Raw genomic sequence first — 18,402 nt, forward strand, 5'->3', positions numbered from 1 at the left:
ATCCAACGCCTACCCCAAACCTCATCTCAAAACAATTCAAAGCAAAATCTTTATTTACAATTTCACCCATGTCTTAAAAATTTAACTGTTATCAAACCAATGATTAACTCAATATAAAATTAATTTCATTTATTTAAACCAAGATCTTAGTAAGCGCACAGATTTTATTGATGGACTAGACACAGTATGTAAGACAAAGTTAAATGTTTTGCCTGAGAAATTACATGGTTAAGAGTTTCTAACAAATGAGATAGGGGAGGACTGCAGGTTTAGGGGCAACCCTACTGTACTGTATAGTAGTATATCTGAAGTATGACACATGGAACGTTTAAGTTTTTTTAAAGCCATCAAAGACTAGGATGTAGATGTGGCTGAAATTTGAGTATAACTGAGAGAACCTTAGACTACAGCAACCATGTTTATCATAAATACAAATTAACTCCATCTTTTAATTCTTACTAAGACAGTATCACTTCTCAGCTGCTTTTTCAGTTACTGTGACTCAGGCATTTGCCTCACAAATATTCAAATCTGTGCCACTGCAAAATTAGATCTCCGAAAGTTCTTCCCACGATAACCATATTCCTCTTGCCTGAAATGTCCTTGGTATTCCTTGAAGCCCCCTATGCCATTAAGTCTTGCTAACAACACCTTTCTAACAACAACAAAATCAATCAACCACTCCTATTCCTTCTGTTATTGTTTTTAACACACTAGAATTTACTTAACTGCTTACTGGCCAAATAGTTTGAAATGATAATCAGTAGGAAAAAATCTCAAATCAAGTTTTTATTGTCTCTTTAAAACATCACAACTGAGTCCATAGAACCATCTGCTATCTTGTTTCTGCAGCAGGATCACTGTAAAAAAGAAAAGAAATAGTCTGTAATTCTCCATCAATATTCTTGCCCAGAAAAGTTTTATTCTCAATCATGTAAAACATGCTTTCTGCCTCTGCTACAACTACCATTTAAGTTTCTTAATTAATTAGACCCAACTAAAGCAATTGCAAAGAGTCGGAGACGACTGAGCGACTGAACTGAACTGAAAGCAATCAAATTATACAGATATTACAAAAACCCACCTGAGATCTTATTCATCAGCCTGCTGAACTGTTCCTTTTTCAGAAACATAGATACCATCCAAAAATTTTCTGATATCCTTGTTTTTAACTGTGGTGGCTTGCTGAATCAAAGCAGCTATAAGGGTGAAAAAGATAAGGCAATTATCAGCCAAACCCATCACAAGTATTTCATCACCTGCTGTACTTTATAGCTTTTAATTAAGATCCCAAAAATTAAAAACAAAAAAACAACAACCCTCACCAAATGAACAAATACTAGGTATTCAACTCCAGGATTTAGATAAATAAGATTTTACAGGCATTAATTATGCACAGTAAACATACAAACCTGAATTTGACACAAGTTCAATGTCATTTCCTTCAAGAATCAACTCATCTTTCTGGGCTTGAGATACTGAACAGGCAACCCCTAAAATATAAGAGAGCATGTGCATAGTGTCAACATAAAATAAGAGTTGTAGAATATTTAAAATATTTAAATTAAGGAGCAATTTACTTGATTTAAAATTCCACACACCAAATCAAACTGTTTTGTAATTGAATCTGAATTATCTGGGCAAATTTTGTATTTCTGGGACTTCCTGGTGGTACAGTAGCTAACACTCTGGGCTGTCAATGCAAGGGGACTGGATTCAATCCCTGGTCAGGGAACTAGTTCCCACATGCTACAAGTTAAAGAGTTTGAATGTTGTGACTAAGAATTCCATAGCTAAATAAGCAAAAACTAAGACTCAACCAAATAAATAAGCTTTGTTTCCAATTTTATTTCTTATTTCTATTGTATACATTTGGTATTCGTCAAAGCTCATTTTTTGGGACTTCCCTGCTGATCCAGTGGTTAAAGCCTCCATGATGCCAATGCAAGGGGCAAGGATTTGATACGTAGTGGGGAACTAAGATCTCACAAACCTTGCGCAAGACCTCCCACTCCCCCCCAAGTTCAATAGGAAAAAAAAAAGCAGAATCAAAGAGCACTAAGTTTTAAAATTTTCTAATGCTTAAATGTTAGAAGCATCAATTATGTATCAGAGAAGAACTATTTTAAGTGCACTTCTACTTTAACCATACTGGGTAATTCTGAAATAATCTGACCTTAGCTATAATTAACCCAAAATATATTTAAGCCTTCACAAGCAGAAAAAAAAATTTATGTATCATACCTGGCCTCATTCGAACCCTGCGTATATATTTTTCACCCAAAAAATTTCGAATTTCCACAAGAGAACCATTCTCCTGAATAACAACGTTGATGGGGAAGTGGGCATACACCGACCTCATCTTATAACGGAAACCCTAGATTTAAATAAAGAAACTATTAGTAATGCTGAGAAATTTGAACAGGATACCCAGTTTTTCTCTGAAAACCAAGTAGGAACTGCCCCTTTGAAAGGAATATTTACATTTTGTCAGGGTTGTCTCCCTCTTTGTACCTAGAAAAGGATGACAAAATCTCTACAGAGACTTTAGAGGAAAACTTCCTCCTCCATGACAAAGGAAACTGAAAACTGTTCTCACATACTCATGTCAAGGTTTTATGAAATCACCCACACCAAGCCTTATAACAACTGTACACTGAAACATCTGTTTCTGTTGTCTCTTTGCTGGACCGAAGCGCCCACCTTAATGAAAAGTGTTTTACTACCGCCTATGCCTTTCCAACACAAGCTGGAATCAAGATTGCCGGGAGAAATATCAATAACCTCAAATATGCAGATGACACCACCCTTTTGGCAGAAAGGGAAGAGGAACTAAAAAGCTTCTTGATGAAAGTGAAAGTGTAGAGTGAAAAAGTTGGCTTAAAGCCCAACATTCAGAAAACAAAGATCATGGCATCCAGTCCCATCACTTCATGGGAAATAGATGGGGAAACAGTGTAAACAGTGGCAGACTTTATTTTTCTGGGCTCCAAAATCACTGCAGATGGTGACTGCAGCCGTGAAATTAAAAGACGCTTACTCCTTGGAAGGAAAGTTATGACCAAACCTAGACAGCATATTCAAAAGCAGAGACATTACTTTGCCAACAAAGGTCCATCTAGTCAAGGCTATGGTTTTTCCTGTGGTCATGTATGGATGTGAGAGTTGGACTGTGAAGAAAGCTGAGTGCTGAAGAATTGATGCTTCTGAACTGTGGTGTTGGAGAAGACTCTTGAGAGTCCCTTGGACTACAAGGAGATCCAACCAGTCCATTCTGAAGATCAGCCCTGGGATTTCTTTGGAAGGAATGATGCTAAAGCTGAAACTCCAGTACTTTGGCCACCTCATGTGAAGAGTTGACTCATTGGAAAAGACTCTGATGCTGGGAGGGACTGGGGGCAAGAGGAGAAGGGGATGACAGAGGATGAGATGGCTGGATGGCATCGCTGACTTGATGGACACTGAGTCTCAGTGAACTCTGGGAGCTGGTGATGGACAGGGAGGCCTGGCATGCTGCGATTCATGGGATCGCAAAGAGTCGGATACGACTGAGCGAGTGACCTGATGCCTTTCCAGGTGGCTCAGTGGTAGAGAAACCACCTATAAAGAACCCCAAAGCCCTTCATCTTGGGCATCGAGGCTAACATACTGAATTACTAAGGTACACCAGATAGCAAGAATTAAGGATACAATGGCACCCACACTCAAGGAACCTACCCTGATATGTTTTTAAGGAAATGGACATGGAGTTCAGAAATTAGATCCAACTTTTTCTATCCCCACGAGAGTAGAAGTGACAGGCATCGAACAGGAAACCAAAGTCTACCCCATGTGTTAATTTTCTATAAACACGCACCTTGAAAATGAGACTTAATTTGTGTAGGAAAAAAGAAAAACCATTAGCAGACTATCATAGACTACCTGGTCTGTACACACACACATACACACGCGTGCGTGTGCCCAACACTTAATCCCAAGACCCATGAAGGCCTATTGGACACATCTGCCAACATTACCTCTTCCCAAGTACTAGAGCTCAAGTACACCACTAAATTACATGCATAATCTATTCTCTGCAGCAAACATTTATGTTGCATACACAAAGTACAGCTGAGAAACCCCCCCTTCCAAGACAAAGTAGTCTGAGGAATCTGCTTACCAGTGTAACACCCTTGATCATGTTCTGTACGTGACTACAGATTGTGCGAACAGTGGCCAGTTCCTTTCTGTTTCCCCACCATTTGTCAACACGGAGCTGTAACAGAACAAAAAAACTTTAGAAAACTCTTTCCAGAAATAAGCAGGCTTAGAAAAAACTCCATTTATTCACAACGATCACTGTAAATTCTAGTACTTGCCCTAATTAAAAAGTACGACTTGCCAAAAGAAAAAAAACACCACTTCAAATTATTTTTATCACTAGGCATTACAGGTACACTATTTCACAAAGGAACGACAACCCAGAAACAAAAGAAGTATGGTACAAGCTGCATTAAACGTCAATCCTGGAAAATTATCAGGTTTAAGACCCACTGCTGCCTCCCTAAGATTTTTACAAAACAATCAGGAAAAAAATAAACTTAACTTGTTAACAGTATTATTAAGATCTGCTATGAATCATTACTACTCCGCTGCACCCTGGTCTGGAAGGAGTTTTTCTAATCCACTTTGTTCAGAATTTGATCTTCCAATTTTGTTAAAGCAACAACACTGAAACTAGCTATAATTCTGGACTGAGTCAATTTGAAGCTAAAACACAGAATCTCAATGTAGTAATTTGAAAAGCAACCCATCTTGTTCCTCTCAAATCACAACCTTCCAAACAAGCAACTGTGCCCAAAACGAACAAAAAACTCACCCTCTTCTTTTTCTTTCCAAGGAGACTGAGTTCTACATTGATGTGATTGAAGTCCCTCCGCAGGGTGCCTCTGGGGCCCTTCACAATAACTGTCCGTCCCTTCAAGTTAATGTCGACTAGGAGAGAACGTACTCGTGAGGCCTCGGAACAAGGTATAGAGCATGTAGTAAAGACGTAAGAAAAACGCAAACACCAAGTCTCGTACCATTTTCTGGGATGTCGACAGTCTGGTTGCTGAGAATGGTCTTCATTCTGAAACACAAACACTTGGGGTAAGAAGGCCGCTAACGACCAAACTCCACCGCACGGAGCTCCTCTCCTACCGGAGAGCGCCGGCAAAAATACGGGAGGACCCGAACCGACAGCGGTCCCCGCTGCGCCCTGGTATGGAAGGAGCAGCTCGCAGGCGCACGTTATAAGCCCAACCGAGGAACTCCCCGCTCAGCGCATCCCTGGGTGTCCTGTCAAGCTGGCGCCATCCCGGCAAGGCTAAGGAGCTGGGGTAGGCCTGAAAGCCCAATACAGGGCTCGAATTCCAGCGCAACCAAATTCATATGGCGTTCGCTGTGTGGGGAGACAACCACGATAGAGTTCCTGAGGGCCACAACCGCGCCGCGGGCCTTCCCAGAGCCGATGGCTTCAGATTCCCAAAGCCCACCGCTTACAGAAACCACCTCACCTCGCAGTAGATGCGGCAAAGAGAGAGCGTCTTTCGTCATCACGCTCTTATAGTCCGTATGGGGCCTGCGTGTAGGGTCATCAGTGCGCGACGCCGCCAGACTAAAGCAGCCAATCGCGGAGCTGTGCGAGTTCCTCCGGGTCAGGGTGGTTCAGCTTGTCATAAATTTGGCGACGGTCTGTCCTTTTCTCTTTTCCCGGGAATTACTGATTATTCGTCCTTGGTAGGAAAAAAACAGCAAGATGTCTCTACGCTGCGGGGGCGCGGTCCGCACCGTGGGCCCCCGGGTGAGCGGCTGGGGAAGCAGGGTGCGGGCGTAGGGTAGAGGGCTTCCATCCTTTTAGAGCGTCCAATAATGCCAGCATTTATTGAATGTTTACTTCTAGCCAGGTTTTGTTCTAAACATTTTTCGTGTGGTATCGTCTAATTCTTCAGACACCCCCACGAAGTTAAGTCTCTGGTAGTGATTTGTTTGTAGCTATCTCTGGCTGACGCTGAGAGGTGTCTTCTTTTTTTTTTCCTTGCATATCAGTGATTTGTACTAGACACCGGTTTGGGCAATTAGAACCCAAATCTGTGCTGTAAGCTTGAGCGGAAGACCTGGGCGAGAACAGTAGCAATTGTGCAGCATCTTAATAGGCACACTTTTTTTTTTTTTTTAAACTCTTTGAGTTTTATGGTATTTTGGCTGTCTTGTCCATGTGTGTGTTCAGATCCAGAAGCTGACTGCTTCTTTTGGTCAACAAATATATATTGAGTGACTTCTTTGATCAAACACAGAATGTAACGTAGAAAATTGGAATAGTAAGTTTGGTTTCCCTACTTCAAGTTCTCTGAAATCAGCTGGGTTAAACCTTAAACCTCTTAAGTTTTAACACATGTGTTTATCCAAAGCCCAAAGCAGAGATAATTTACTTCAGATTTTATTTAAACGTCCTTAACTCGTCAGGAATAGAAAATTCAAATCTGTAGCATCTTCTCCTGTTATTGCAGTTTAAACTTGAAAGACAGACTTTTAGTCCTGATACGGATAAAGTGTGGCATGTTTTGTTAGCCAGTTCCAGAAGTTTCCAAATCTATTTTAAATCTAGACAGAAATAGTTAATTCCTATTCTTCTTTAGCTTTGTTTTGTTCCCTTTGGGTCCTCCTTAACCTTAGATTCTAAGCTTCGACACAGAGCTTGTAAACAGTTTAACATTTTAATTTCTGAAATCAGGTCTCTTGCCACTCTTCCTTTTAGCTATGTAAATAGGTTAAAACTAAGTTATTACTAACTCTTCTAAATAAATTTTTGCCTGGGAAATCCCATGGACAGAGGAGCCTGGTGGCTATAGTCCATGGGGTTGCAAAAGAGTCAGACATGACTTAGTGACAACAGCAAACTAAATAAATGTCATAATGAACCCTTTGTTTAGGTATTTGGAAGATATTTATGCAGCCCTGTCAGAGAAGTAAGTTTCCTGCCAGATGAAAAAAAGGAATTTTTACAGAGTGGACCAGACCTTCAAGAATTTATATCTGGTAATCTGGCCGACAAGAGTACCTGGGATGAATATAAAGGAAATTTAAAACGCCAGAAAGGAGAAAGGTAATTGAAAATTTGGGGTAATTTTAACATCCCATTTCTTCATAGTGCATCATTTTCAGATATAACCAAACCCTGAAATACATTTTTAATCAGCTTATTAAATTTAGCTAAAAATCATTAGAAAGAACTGATAACTAACATAGAATAGGCAAATAGGTGAAATTTTCTTTTCTCTCTGTCCTTTGATGGCCTTGCTATCACTTATCCATCCTACACCACCATCTCCCTTTGTCCATCCAGCAACAAGTGTCTTCAGAGAGCAAAGATTATCACCTTGATATTAGTCTGTTACACTTCGATAAGGTTTTCATTGTTACTGGGTGCTGATGATCTAACTTGTTGTTTCTCCTAGCAAGGATAGCATGCCTTAGTTTAAAAGAATGGTAAGAGAATTTAGTGCAGAGCACCAATTGTTTTGGGAAATACTTTACCCAGCAACTTCTAGACTACAAGTGGGTGGAAGTCAAGGGAAACCTGAGGATATGTAGTCTTTACTCCAAATTTTAGATTTTTTTCCATTTAACACCTATCAAAATCGAAGAGCAGAAAGTTCACTTGTGGGGTCTCTTCTTAATCTGAACAAATACAGAACTTTTTGTCAGTATTATTCATTAGGGAATGAGATGTTTCAAAAGCTCTTTTTTTTAAAAAAAAGATGGTATTCCTCTGTGCCTTTGCAAAACAAAGACATGAGCAAAGTGCCCTGATAGACACAGTTATGAGTGTTTTCTAAAGTGGTTTGAGCAAATCTAAGTTTGATTCTGTTATCTCCTATGGCAGAAATTAAAAGAATCATTCCAGGATTACAGGGGGAAAATTCCCAATTGGTCATCATAATAGAGCAAAGTAACTTCAAAACTGTGTGCTTATTTAAGAACATATTTGTTAACATATAGTTATTTTGGCTTTCTGCAGGTTAAGACTACCTCCATGGCTAAAAACAGAGATTCCTATGGGGAAAAATTATAATAAACTGAAAAACACTTTGCGGAATTTAAATCTTCACACAGTAAGTTTTCTTACTTACTGTTAAGGGTTAAGTATCCCTCATTACCAGAAGACATAATTTTTCTATGCATATATAACTTGAAAATTAATAAAATACATATTGAAAATAGCAAGGAAAGTAAATAAAGGTGTTTTCACATTACTCTCAGTAATGGAAATAGATTTAAAAGTTATTTTCCATGCAAAAGAAGCAAAAAGTAATTGTATTTCTTAGCCACTTATTTAATAGTACAAACCAAAAAATTTTTTTCTGCCATTTAGGGAATGAGAATTTTTGTTTGTTTTGTATTACAAATTAAGTACATGCTTGTTGGAAAGGATATATTAAATATGAAACATACTATATGAAATCTCAAATGTTTGTTATACCACTTTAACTATTCAACATATACCCTTGCAGACTTTTTTATTTGTACATATGAAACATATGCATTCATAGTTTTTAATTTAAAAATAGAATCCTAAAAAAAAAAAAAAAGAAAAGAAAAAAAAGAAATAAAAATAGAATCCTAATATCTGCGTGGTTTGGCAGTTTAACGGCATTTCCAAATAGTGAATTTTTTACCATACTATATAAAGAATGGATAGTATAAAATGTCTGATGACTTATTTGCTCAATTGGTAAATATTTTCAACCTGATTGTATTCAGTTCCCTCTTGCTCATAGGTGTGTGAGGAAGCTCGATGTCCCAATATTGGAGAGTGCTGGGGAGGTGGAGAATATGCTACCGCCACAGCCACAATCATGGTAAAGCCACCCTCAAATTCCAGAGTTTTAGTTTAGAAACCGAAAGGAAATGTTTTATGTCTTTTTCCTACAAATGTTCATTTTGAGGCTCAAAAAATATGATATTTTTTGCTACATATGAGTTTGTGGTGAGGGGGAAACTTGACGGAATAATCTAGCTTGTTACCATCTCACCTTTCTCTGAATAAGTCTGTTATTGATTCTTCCATCTACCTGATAGAATATAATAATTAATTATGTGCTACCTTGAACTACCTCTTCTATTAATTTATATTTCCCTCTCATGGGCCTTTCAGTTAGCCCATGATCATCTGATCTTGAATGTGCTAAACTGGACTCCAGGAAGTAGGTTGAGCTCAGGTCTCCTCTGCAGAGCTTTATTCTTGGACCAGCTGCTTGCCAAGGATATTCTTATCACAGAGGATGGAAGGACCACAAGAGGGCAAGCCAAGCATCCATGCACATTTGAGGCTTGTGCTTGGTCATGCCTGCTGTCATTCTATTGGCCAAAATAAGTTACATGGCCAAGCCAGACATCAATGGGAGTAGAGGCCTAAGTTCCTCCCTCAGAAGGTGGGCCCTGCAAGTTACATGGCAATGGGTAAAATATACGGTCTTAATATGATGGAGTAAGAAATGGAATTAACAATGCAGTCTACCATATTTATTCATACAAAAAGATTGAAATATTGGGTTAAATCTAAATTATGTCTAGCTTTAAGTTATACTTGCCTGGGGAATGTCTTATAAATGAGTTATACCAGCAAGAGACTATTTACATGAGAAACTGGAGATTCGTGTGAGATAGAGCTCCTTCTAGAATAATACAGAGCCAGCCCAAGAGCTTTTCTAAGTTATGCAACATCACTTCTTGAAGGAAGGAGTTATTCTGAATACTCCCTGATGAAAATTTCTGGTTTTATCCCTTGCCTGCTCTCCATGATCACTATTGGTGCATAGTGACTCCTGGGAGGTTTCATTGTTTCAGTAACATTCTGTGAGATGATGGGCCTAATTACCATTGCAGTGAGTTCTTTCTGAGTGAGTTAAACATAAAGGGAAAGAATTGCTTTCTGCCTCAAATCAAAACCCCTACCACAGGGCTTTGAGACTCCAGTGGCTCCAAAACATCTGCAGTGGCTGTGCTTGGTGAGGGGTAGAGCATGGTAGTGACCCATGGCAGCAGAAGCAGTGTCCTGGAGAAACAGCAGGGAATCCCGTTACTAACTTTTTATGTGTTTTTCTCTTTCATCTGTTTAACAAGAGGGAGCTATGCCTTCTGTTTAACTTCCACAGAGATCTGCATATTGATAGGTTAATTGAATATTTTGTTTCTTTTAACATCATTTTTGTTAAAATTAAATAGATATAAAAGAATTTTTATAACCTATGTGTAAGTTATGAAGACTACCAAAATGCAAATACCCTGATACCTCCAGTTTGAGAACAGAACATTAGTTTTTCATCCGTTCTTGATCCCATCCCCTTTTTTTTTCCCTTAACACTACTCCTTATTCTAAGTTTATTGTTTCCTTTTCTTTCTTGTTTCACCATATATGTTTGTATTCCTTAACTATATTGTTTAGCTTTGAATGTTTAAAATTTCATATAAACAGGGTCAAAATTTGTTCATTCCTTGCAGTTTTATTCCCTTACGATTATATTCTTCAAAGTCATTTGTTTATTTGATTTAAACTGTAACATCTCTATTCTAGTTGATGGGTGACACATGTACAAGAGGTTGTAGATTTTGTTCTGTTAAGACTGCAAGAAATCCACCTCCACTGGATGCCAATGAGCCCTACAATACTGCAAAGGCAATTGCAGAGTGGGGTCTGGATTATGTTGTCCTGACGTCTGTGGATCGAGATGGTTAGTGCGACATCATTACCTCTTCTTAAATTGACTTATTAAGCTGTGACGTCATCTTAAGCAGTGGATTCTCTTGATTCCAGATATGCCTGATGGAGGAGCTGAGCACTTTGCAAAGACTGTATCTTACTTAAAGGAAAGGTACTTGTTTTTGCATTTGCTTGTGTAATTTAGGGACTTTTGTTGACCCATACTAAATTCAGTTTATTTAAGGTTTTTTTAAGGTTAACTTAAAGCAGTGGTTACTAACCTTTTGCAGGGGGTTGTAAACCCATTTTATAATCTGCTGGAAATTAAAGTCTTCCCAGGACTGAACTGAATAAATCATCATCTAGGAGAAGTTAGGATGAGATAAACGCCCACATTGTTAAAATATGTAATCATAATATAAATTTTATTGATGTTGACATACCCTGGGGATTTTACCCATAACTCACATTTTATTAATATGTAAATTTTATTTTAAAAGCCTTTAAAAAGGAGTTTATGCTTATTTCCTACAGCTCAGAACTAGTCTGGCACCTAGCACACTCAGTAAATGTTTTTGCCCTGATTCCCCCAATATTTTCTATTTGTTTTTTTTAATAGTTCATTTCAAAAAAGTTTGGCTGTTCCACCCATAAAATTGATTTCACAAACTACCAGTGGGTCCCTCCTTGCAATGAAACAGTGAGTTACAGGATGTGTTCTTTCAGCATCTCTTGAATCCATGAGAGGGTGTGATGTGGTGCTTTCTACATCTGTTCTCTCATAAAACAACTCCAAAAAAAAAAGTTGCAGTTTGGTTTGTGAAAAAGTTTATTAGTTTCTCAGTCATTTCTACTGCTTGTCAAAGGGAACAGCTCTATTACCTAGTTCATACTTTAATGCTTGAATGCCTAGTATAAATAGAAAGATTAATGTTTGGCTTGTATTTCATTTAAGCAAAGCTCATGACTCAGCAACTCAGAAGATAGGTTTTAAAGCCCAGAGCACTTGTGAAATATTTTACCTAGAGGAAGGGAGGAGGGCATTATTCATGAATTTTAAAAGAAATCAAAATTAAGGCAATCACTTTATATTCACATAAGAGGTATCCTAATTTACTTTCTTAAAAATATAATTTATTTTATATTTAATACTTTATATTTTAATTTCTTCAAACAACTTTTAATAAAGTTTAAAAGTTTATGTAATCCCAAAATGTATTCTGATCATTGTTTGCAAGCAGATGTGTTTTAACCACAGTGTACATGTTATCTGATGTTCTGGGTTGTCACCGTTTTTATTTAGCAGTTCATATATAAGCACTTGTCTGCTCGTGCTGTTCTTGGCAAGATTCTGAAGCTTACTGTGTTGAAACTGATACTGAATGCATACTGATGATTTCTATTTTGAGCAAGTTTTGTCAATTCTTTTCCTCAGTGTGATTGATACCTATCTCTTTTTCACTATAGGAATCCAAAAATTCTTGTGGAATGTCTCACCCCTGATTTCCGAGGAGATCTTAAAGCGATAGAAAAAGTTGCCCTGTCAGGATTAGATGTATATGCACATAATGTAGAAACAGTTCCAGAATTACAGAGGTGATTTCACGTATTGAGTAATGTTGGGAAGTTTGGAGGGTCAAATCTGCTATACTTTTTTTCAGGGGAGAATGTTGTAATTCTATAAAGTGAACTCTCTTTTTAAAACAAAAAGGTGTTTTTTAAAAAAATATATGTGTCTAGTACAGAAAAATTAGAAAATATAGACAACAAAAAGAGTATAAACATCTTCCGTATTTCCACCTGGTAATATCAATTACTTACATCTCAGTGTCTATATACTTACATATTTATACATGTGTGTATATGTTTTGGTATACGCATACAAACATAACTAGCATCTTTTTTGCTTTCCTTTTTTTGGTAAAGTATTGCAAGTGCTGATGAGCTGGGATTTTTTCCCCAAAGAACAATTTTCAAAAAGAAAAATATTATAAAAGAGCAATTGATTGTAGTTCTAAAAAAGGACATATAACAATGCATTTGACAATAATATATGCAGTAAATGATGCTGAAGAAAAAAATGGTATCATTCAGATGTATTTTAAATCTCTTTTAAAAAAGTAGGTACTGTGCTCTCTTACTCTTCGTAGTAATTTTAGTAGTTAGGAATAATTACACATTGTTGTTCTGTATCAATAACTATTCATATTTCAGAAAAATAAAAAATTTCAGGCAAGATTATACATTCATTTTCATTAGTTTAGTAAAGCATTTGGTAGTGATTTTATTAGGTTCTACACATTATTCTGTATCATAGAAAGAAGTATGGTAAACAATAACCAGCATTTCTGCTAAATCATAACTGTATTAGGGAGCATAATTTAAATTCAGTGGAGAAATACTTTCAAAAAGTATATTCCTTATTATCAGTATTGTGGTTACTTTTAAATTCATAAATTTGTTCCCTCTCCTCCTGTGTGAACTGGTCTCTGATTAAACATAGCAACCATAACAACAGATCAGTTACACAGAAGAAAGGTACATTAGAGTTCAAATGAATGCAATTTAACGTCAGCAACTGTGTCCTTTGGGCCTTTATCCATTTAAAACTTGGTGGTTTGTCCCCTGTTGAAGTCAAGCACACAGCCTGTTCCAGCCTTGTCATATCTTATGATCCCACCACCAGTGGGTGCCAGTTTCTCTGTTTTCATTTAAAAAACATTATCCTTTCCAGTGAAAATTCCAGAATCATGCATTTTTTTTTAACCTAAGAGATGTCAATGCTGTATCCTTACCAGCAGAGGGCAGCTTAGTCTTTAGAAAAGAAATGAACATAAAAGTTTCAATCCTCTGAAATGGTTCAGGTTAAACAGTTTTTTCTTTGTTCAGTATCGAAATTTTCTTCCATGTTTTCCCCCTTCTCTCAGTTACCCTTATAATCACTCATTCTCTGGCTTCAGAATCCTGGTTTCTCAATGAGTAATTCATAAACTGAATTACTTCATTCATTACTTCTGTTCTCATTTTCTCTGCCCCAGGCTTGAAAGGCCTGAAAAGTCAACAGAACTGGGGGCCTAGTGAAGGCTTATTTTCTTTCTCAAAGTAACAGTTAGACATTTGTGCACAAATGCTACCATTGAACCATATGATGCAGCGTGATGTCCAGAATGTACCTTCCTGGTCTTTCAGGTTGCTTGCATAATTATGTACTTACTTGAGCTTGTGGTTATTCTTGCTGACAACAGCTCTGCTGTTTTCAAGGAAAGTTCGTGATCCCCGGGCCAATTTTGACCAGTCTCTACGTGTACTAAAACATGCCAAGGAGGTTCGACCTGATGTTATTTCTAAAACATCTATTATGTTGGGTTTAGGTGAGAATGATGAGCAAATATATGCCACGATGAAAGGTAAAGAAATTTAAAAATGAAAACTCTGTTCCATTTAACTTGAGTGATAGCAGGAATCCCACTTTGGAAAACCTGGTATGCTTTCTCCATAGTCTCAGTGAAAGTGCTAGTGAGAACAAAAATTCAGGATATGGTTGTAAACAGCAGCATAGAAAGGAAAGGAAGAATGTGTTCTTAAAACTTTATGGAATGATGTACAGGATGCTTAGAATATGGAATTTGCATCCCATTTTATTCCTTACCCTTTCATCAACTAAAAACATGATTTTTGTTTGCTTTTCTTGTCCAGTCAAGACAATTTTTGAGTGCCAGCCAGGTACCAGGAGCTCTGTCAACCACTGACGACTCAAAGATGACTAAGATGAATCCAGGCCTTTGAGAAAGTGCTTACTTATAGCATTGTTACATAACATGGTGTGCTTTTGACTTTTAGTCTATTAAATCTGTTTACTTTGTAATTCTTGAGCTTCTTAAATTTTAAAATATAAAAGCTTTTCTTTTACCTGAAGGTCCTTGGCCAACTTGCAGTTATCTATTGGTTCAAAGAGTAATAAATTCAAATGATAATTAAAAGCTACTTTTTACAGCAATGAATACAGATAGCACTTTAAAAAATCTGCTCATATAATGTGTGCTTTTTTTCCTATAGCACTTCGTGAGGCAGATGTGGACTGTTTGACTTTAGGACAATATATGCAGCCAACAAAGCGCCACCTTAAGGTACAACTACCATAAGTTGCCAAATGTTTCTTGGTAGTTTGAATTATATCTTTATTTTCTATAGGTAAAATTCAGAAGCTGCTGGCTTTTTAGTGTAATGTTCCATGTATATGTCTGAGTTCCAGTTCCATTTTATTATCTGCATAAAGCGGCTATGCTGGCACTTATTTGCTGCCCTCAATATTGTCTTACTAAAATGACCTATAGGAAAAAAACTTTTAAGTTGGGAAGTACATTCATATCACTCCTGCCAATCTTGTGATTTGTTTTAGAATTATATGAGAGCCAGAGGTGAAGAAAGATAGAAAAGCCAGTCTCCCTATTTCTATATCAGACATTTATTCATTCATTGAGAAAACTTTTCTTGAGTAGTAACCATGTGCCAGACACAGTGCTGAGCAGAAGATACAAGATAAGTAACACAATCTTATCCTTAGGAATCTTACAGGCATGACTGATCCTTTCTCTTTTGGAATAGCTAGTGTAATACAAAATTGATGTTTCCCCTTCGCTGTGATTCACTACCATTATGTTCTGACCAAGTAGCCAACAAGTAGATTTTCATATAGAACTAAAATGATTTCGGAAAATTCTAGAATCTAGAATTAATTCTTTAAATCTAGGTTGAAGAATACATTACTCCTGAAAAGTTCAAATACTGGGAAAAAGTAGGAAATGAACTTGGATTTCATTATACTGCAAGTGGCCCCCTGGTCCGTTCTTCATACAAAGCAGGTAAGTTAAATGGGAGGGCATGCTTCTGTTTAGTCCATAATTTTAATGTAATTTTACTAGCTACAATACGATTTTTTACCTTTGTAATTTCAGCTCTTATTTTGATAAATAGCTTGAGCTGACTTATGAAAATAAAAGCCTTTTTAAGAGAGAAAGTCATGTGGTAATGGCCATTACAAGAATAAACAAATAGTTATTTTTTGGATATATCCAAACTGTGTTATACTATTAAAGATCTTTTTAATGACTGTTATATGTTGAAGTCTAATCCTAGTATGTTTAAATTAGGCATAAATTCTGATTGTAAAAATTAATGTTTAGGTGTAATATTCAGTGTGTTCTGTAAAGAAATTGAAGACTTTTTTAATGAACTAGCAACAGCTTATCTTGATTATAAAACCCAAGAATTTGAGCTGATTGACAGACTGTGGGAACTTTGGAAATCAATAATTATAAATGATTTATTCTTCTTCAAGCAGTGCTGCTGGGAAGCTAAAAATATATATAAAGAATAGGACCAACAGCAACTTCCAGGGTGGTTAAAGTAGAATAATATCATTTGAAAGGAGTTTTTGTTGGTTTTTGTTTTGTTTTGTTTTTTGCTAAGGCAAATTTCTCACTTTTACAAGTAAGTGAATTATAAACTTTTAAACTTCTTTAAAATTACCAGTAGAAGAACAAAGCCTTAGATTCAGATGGATTAGGATATTATCAGATGATAATATGGTTAGGTTCTTATCAGATTGAGGTAAAGCATGGGACAGCAGGGATTATTCTCTCCGTTACTTGGCTAGGTTACGAGCCTTGGGATTCTTGGTGATTATGTACACATCACAGTCATTGCATTCTACTCAGAAGACCCCCTGGAGAAGGGAATGGCAGCCCACTCCAGTGTTCTTGCCTAGGAAATCCCATGGACAGAGGAGTCTGCTGGGCTACAGTCCATGGGGTCACAAAAGAATCAGACACAACTAAGTGACTAAACAACAACATTAAGATGACAGAGAAGTTCATCAGACTCCTCATAATGTTGGGCCTGGAGTACTGAGCTCTGGTGTTAAGCACTGAGCCGTGGTGTAACAGCCAGAGACTAAGTGGAACCTTAAGACCTGAAAAGTGAAAGTGCCCTCCTCTAACTAGCTAATTTAGTGTACAGGCACATCGTAGAGTGTGGAGAGAATGCAAGCCCATTATAAGTGAAGAGCTCTTGCTGCCCTAGAGGGGAATAAGTTAAAGAGATTCCATCAAATGAATTTGCTCAACTGCAACAAGGTCTCCATTTTATAAATATCGAATCTAGGCTAATAATGTAGCCGAATTGCTCTCTGAAATAACTGTGCCAACCAACAGCAATACTTTATCAGTGATGAGGAATAGATACTGCAGATAAAGTAGAATAAATGCACCTTAGATACGATAGGGTCACCCTTTATAATATGTTGAGTTACTCAAAATAAAAATGGTAGAAATTGTAGTGATAGAAAAAGTCTTTTAAGAATAATGATCATTATGGTTGAGGAAAGAGCCAAAGATGTGGGGGATCTGTGGGGTTAGAAAATTGACATTGAGAATTGAGAAGGAAACACCAATAAATACAGAAGTCTTCTTTAAAGGGAAACACAGAAGTATAATTATTCTGAAATCTATACCTAAAATTGATACTAATATATTTTTTTTATTTTTCCTAAATAGGTGAATTTTTCCTGAAAAATCTAGTGGCTAAAAGAAAAACAAAAGCCCTGTAACATTTAACAAGACATTCAAGATCATGATAATTTTGGAAGTTTCACTCCAGTTGTTAACAGAAGTGATGGTATAATGCCTAGAATTCAGTGCATATATCCTAATTTTTTTTGTTTTAAGAAAAATGTCAATTAAGATATGCATATTTAACTATAATAATGCATTTGTCTTTTAGCATATCTTGTTTGTCCCAGTAAACAATTGCTTGTTATGTTATAACCATAAAATGTCTTTGTAAGAGTTTATCATTAACTTAAATAATACATTAAAAACTTAGAAAATCTTTGAGCCTCTATATATCATTGTCACCTTTCATTTCTGGAAAATGACACTGTGATGAAACAGTATAGACTTGAGATTATGTCTGTTTAGCAAAAACATCACTGGAATAATTTAGAAAGGCTTAAGAATTTCAGTGTAGACCCTTCATATAGATAACAACTGTTTTAGACCTACAACATAATTCTACATTGATTACTTGTTTAGGACTTCTATGAAACCAAGACCATGATGTTGTCCAAGATGGGGAAATATAACCTAAGAATAAAATATTAACTTTTATAATATTTGCTACATCACATACACTGTCCACTTATTCCTTTTATTCAACTTACATCACTCTGGTGAGGTGATTGTGTTCTATCATAGTAATGACCTGAGTGAGGAATTTCTTTCCTAAGTAGTAGAACTCAAATTCATCCTTTGACTCTGAATCCTGTTTTTCTACCACATCTCACAAGGGACGCATTTAGATGGCAATATGGTAAAATATGTAATTTGGATAGCCAGTTCTGTTTTGAAGTTTTAAATATGTGAACTAATTTTTTTTATAATGTGTATAACTTTGAAAATTAGCTTTTAATTTAACTCAGGGGAGCCATATATATTTTGACTCACTTTCCTTATGCTGTGTGTGTTCAGTCGCAACTCTTTGCGACCCCATGGGCTGTAGCCCACCAGGCTCCTCTGTCCATGGGATTTCACAGGGAAAAAAATGGATTAATTTTCAGACTCTGATTTTGTAACATAATCTGCTGCTACAATTGCCCAGGGTAGGCAAGTGGTAATGAAACA

The 18,402-nt window shown here is 36.8% G+C and overlaps 2 protein-coding genes across 4 annotated transcripts; one reads left to right on the top strand and one right to left on the bottom strand.

Annotated features, from left to right (window-relative positions):
• Positions 1-144: 144 nt before the first annotated feature.
• Positions 145-5,556, bottom strand: RPL9 (ribosomal protein L9). Of its 2 annotated transcripts, none has more exons than XM_055588317.1 (8): positions 5,538-5,556; positions 5,064-5,110; positions 4,859-4,974; positions 4,160-4,255; positions 2,245-2,377; positions 1,413-1,493; positions 1,085-1,199; positions 145-860 (listed from the first exon to the last, which is right to left on the bottom strand). In XM_055588317.1, the coding sequence occupies exons 2-7, from the start codon at positions 5,107-5,109 to the stop codon at positions 1,093-1,095; spliced, it is 579 nt and encodes a 192-aa protein (XP_055444292.1). In that variant the 5' UTR covers position 5,110; positions 5,538-5,556; the 3' UTR covers positions 145-860; positions 1,085-1,092. The 2 variants fall into 2 exon arrangements, with proteins under 2 accessions (XP_055444292.1, XP_055444293.1); XM_055588318.1 differs by having other exon boundaries at positions 5,517-5,545.
• Positions 5,544-17,623, top strand: LIAS (lipoic acid synthetase). Of its 2 annotated transcripts, none has more exons than XM_055588314.1 (11): positions 5,544-5,760; positions 6,954-7,126; positions 8,042-8,135; positions 8,802-8,882; positions 10,598-10,754; positions 10,838-10,895; positions 12,191-12,319; positions 13,985-14,130; positions 14,780-14,850; positions 15,474-15,585; positions 17,278-17,623. In XM_055588314.1, the coding sequence occupies exons 1-11, from the start codon at positions 5,548-5,550 to the stop codon at positions 17,328-17,330; spliced, it is 1,287 nt and encodes a 428-aa protein (XP_055444289.1). In that variant the 5' UTR covers positions 5,544-5,547; the 3' UTR covers positions 17,331-17,623. The 2 variants fall into 2 exon arrangements, with proteins under 2 accessions (XP_055444289.1, XP_055444291.1); XM_055588316.1 differs by having other exon boundaries at positions 5,649-5,824.
• Positions 17,624-18,402: the final 779 nt, after the last annotated feature.

The sequence above is a fragment of the Bubalus kerabau genome, chromosome 7 (genome assembly GCF_029407905.1).
Source record: "Bubalus kerabau isolate K-KA32 ecotype Philippines breed swamp buffalo chromosome 7, PCC_UOA_SB_1v2, whole genome shotgun sequence".
Taxonomy (NCBI): Eukaryota; Metazoa; Chordata; class Mammalia; order Artiodactyla; family Bovidae; genus Bubalus; species Bubalus kerabau.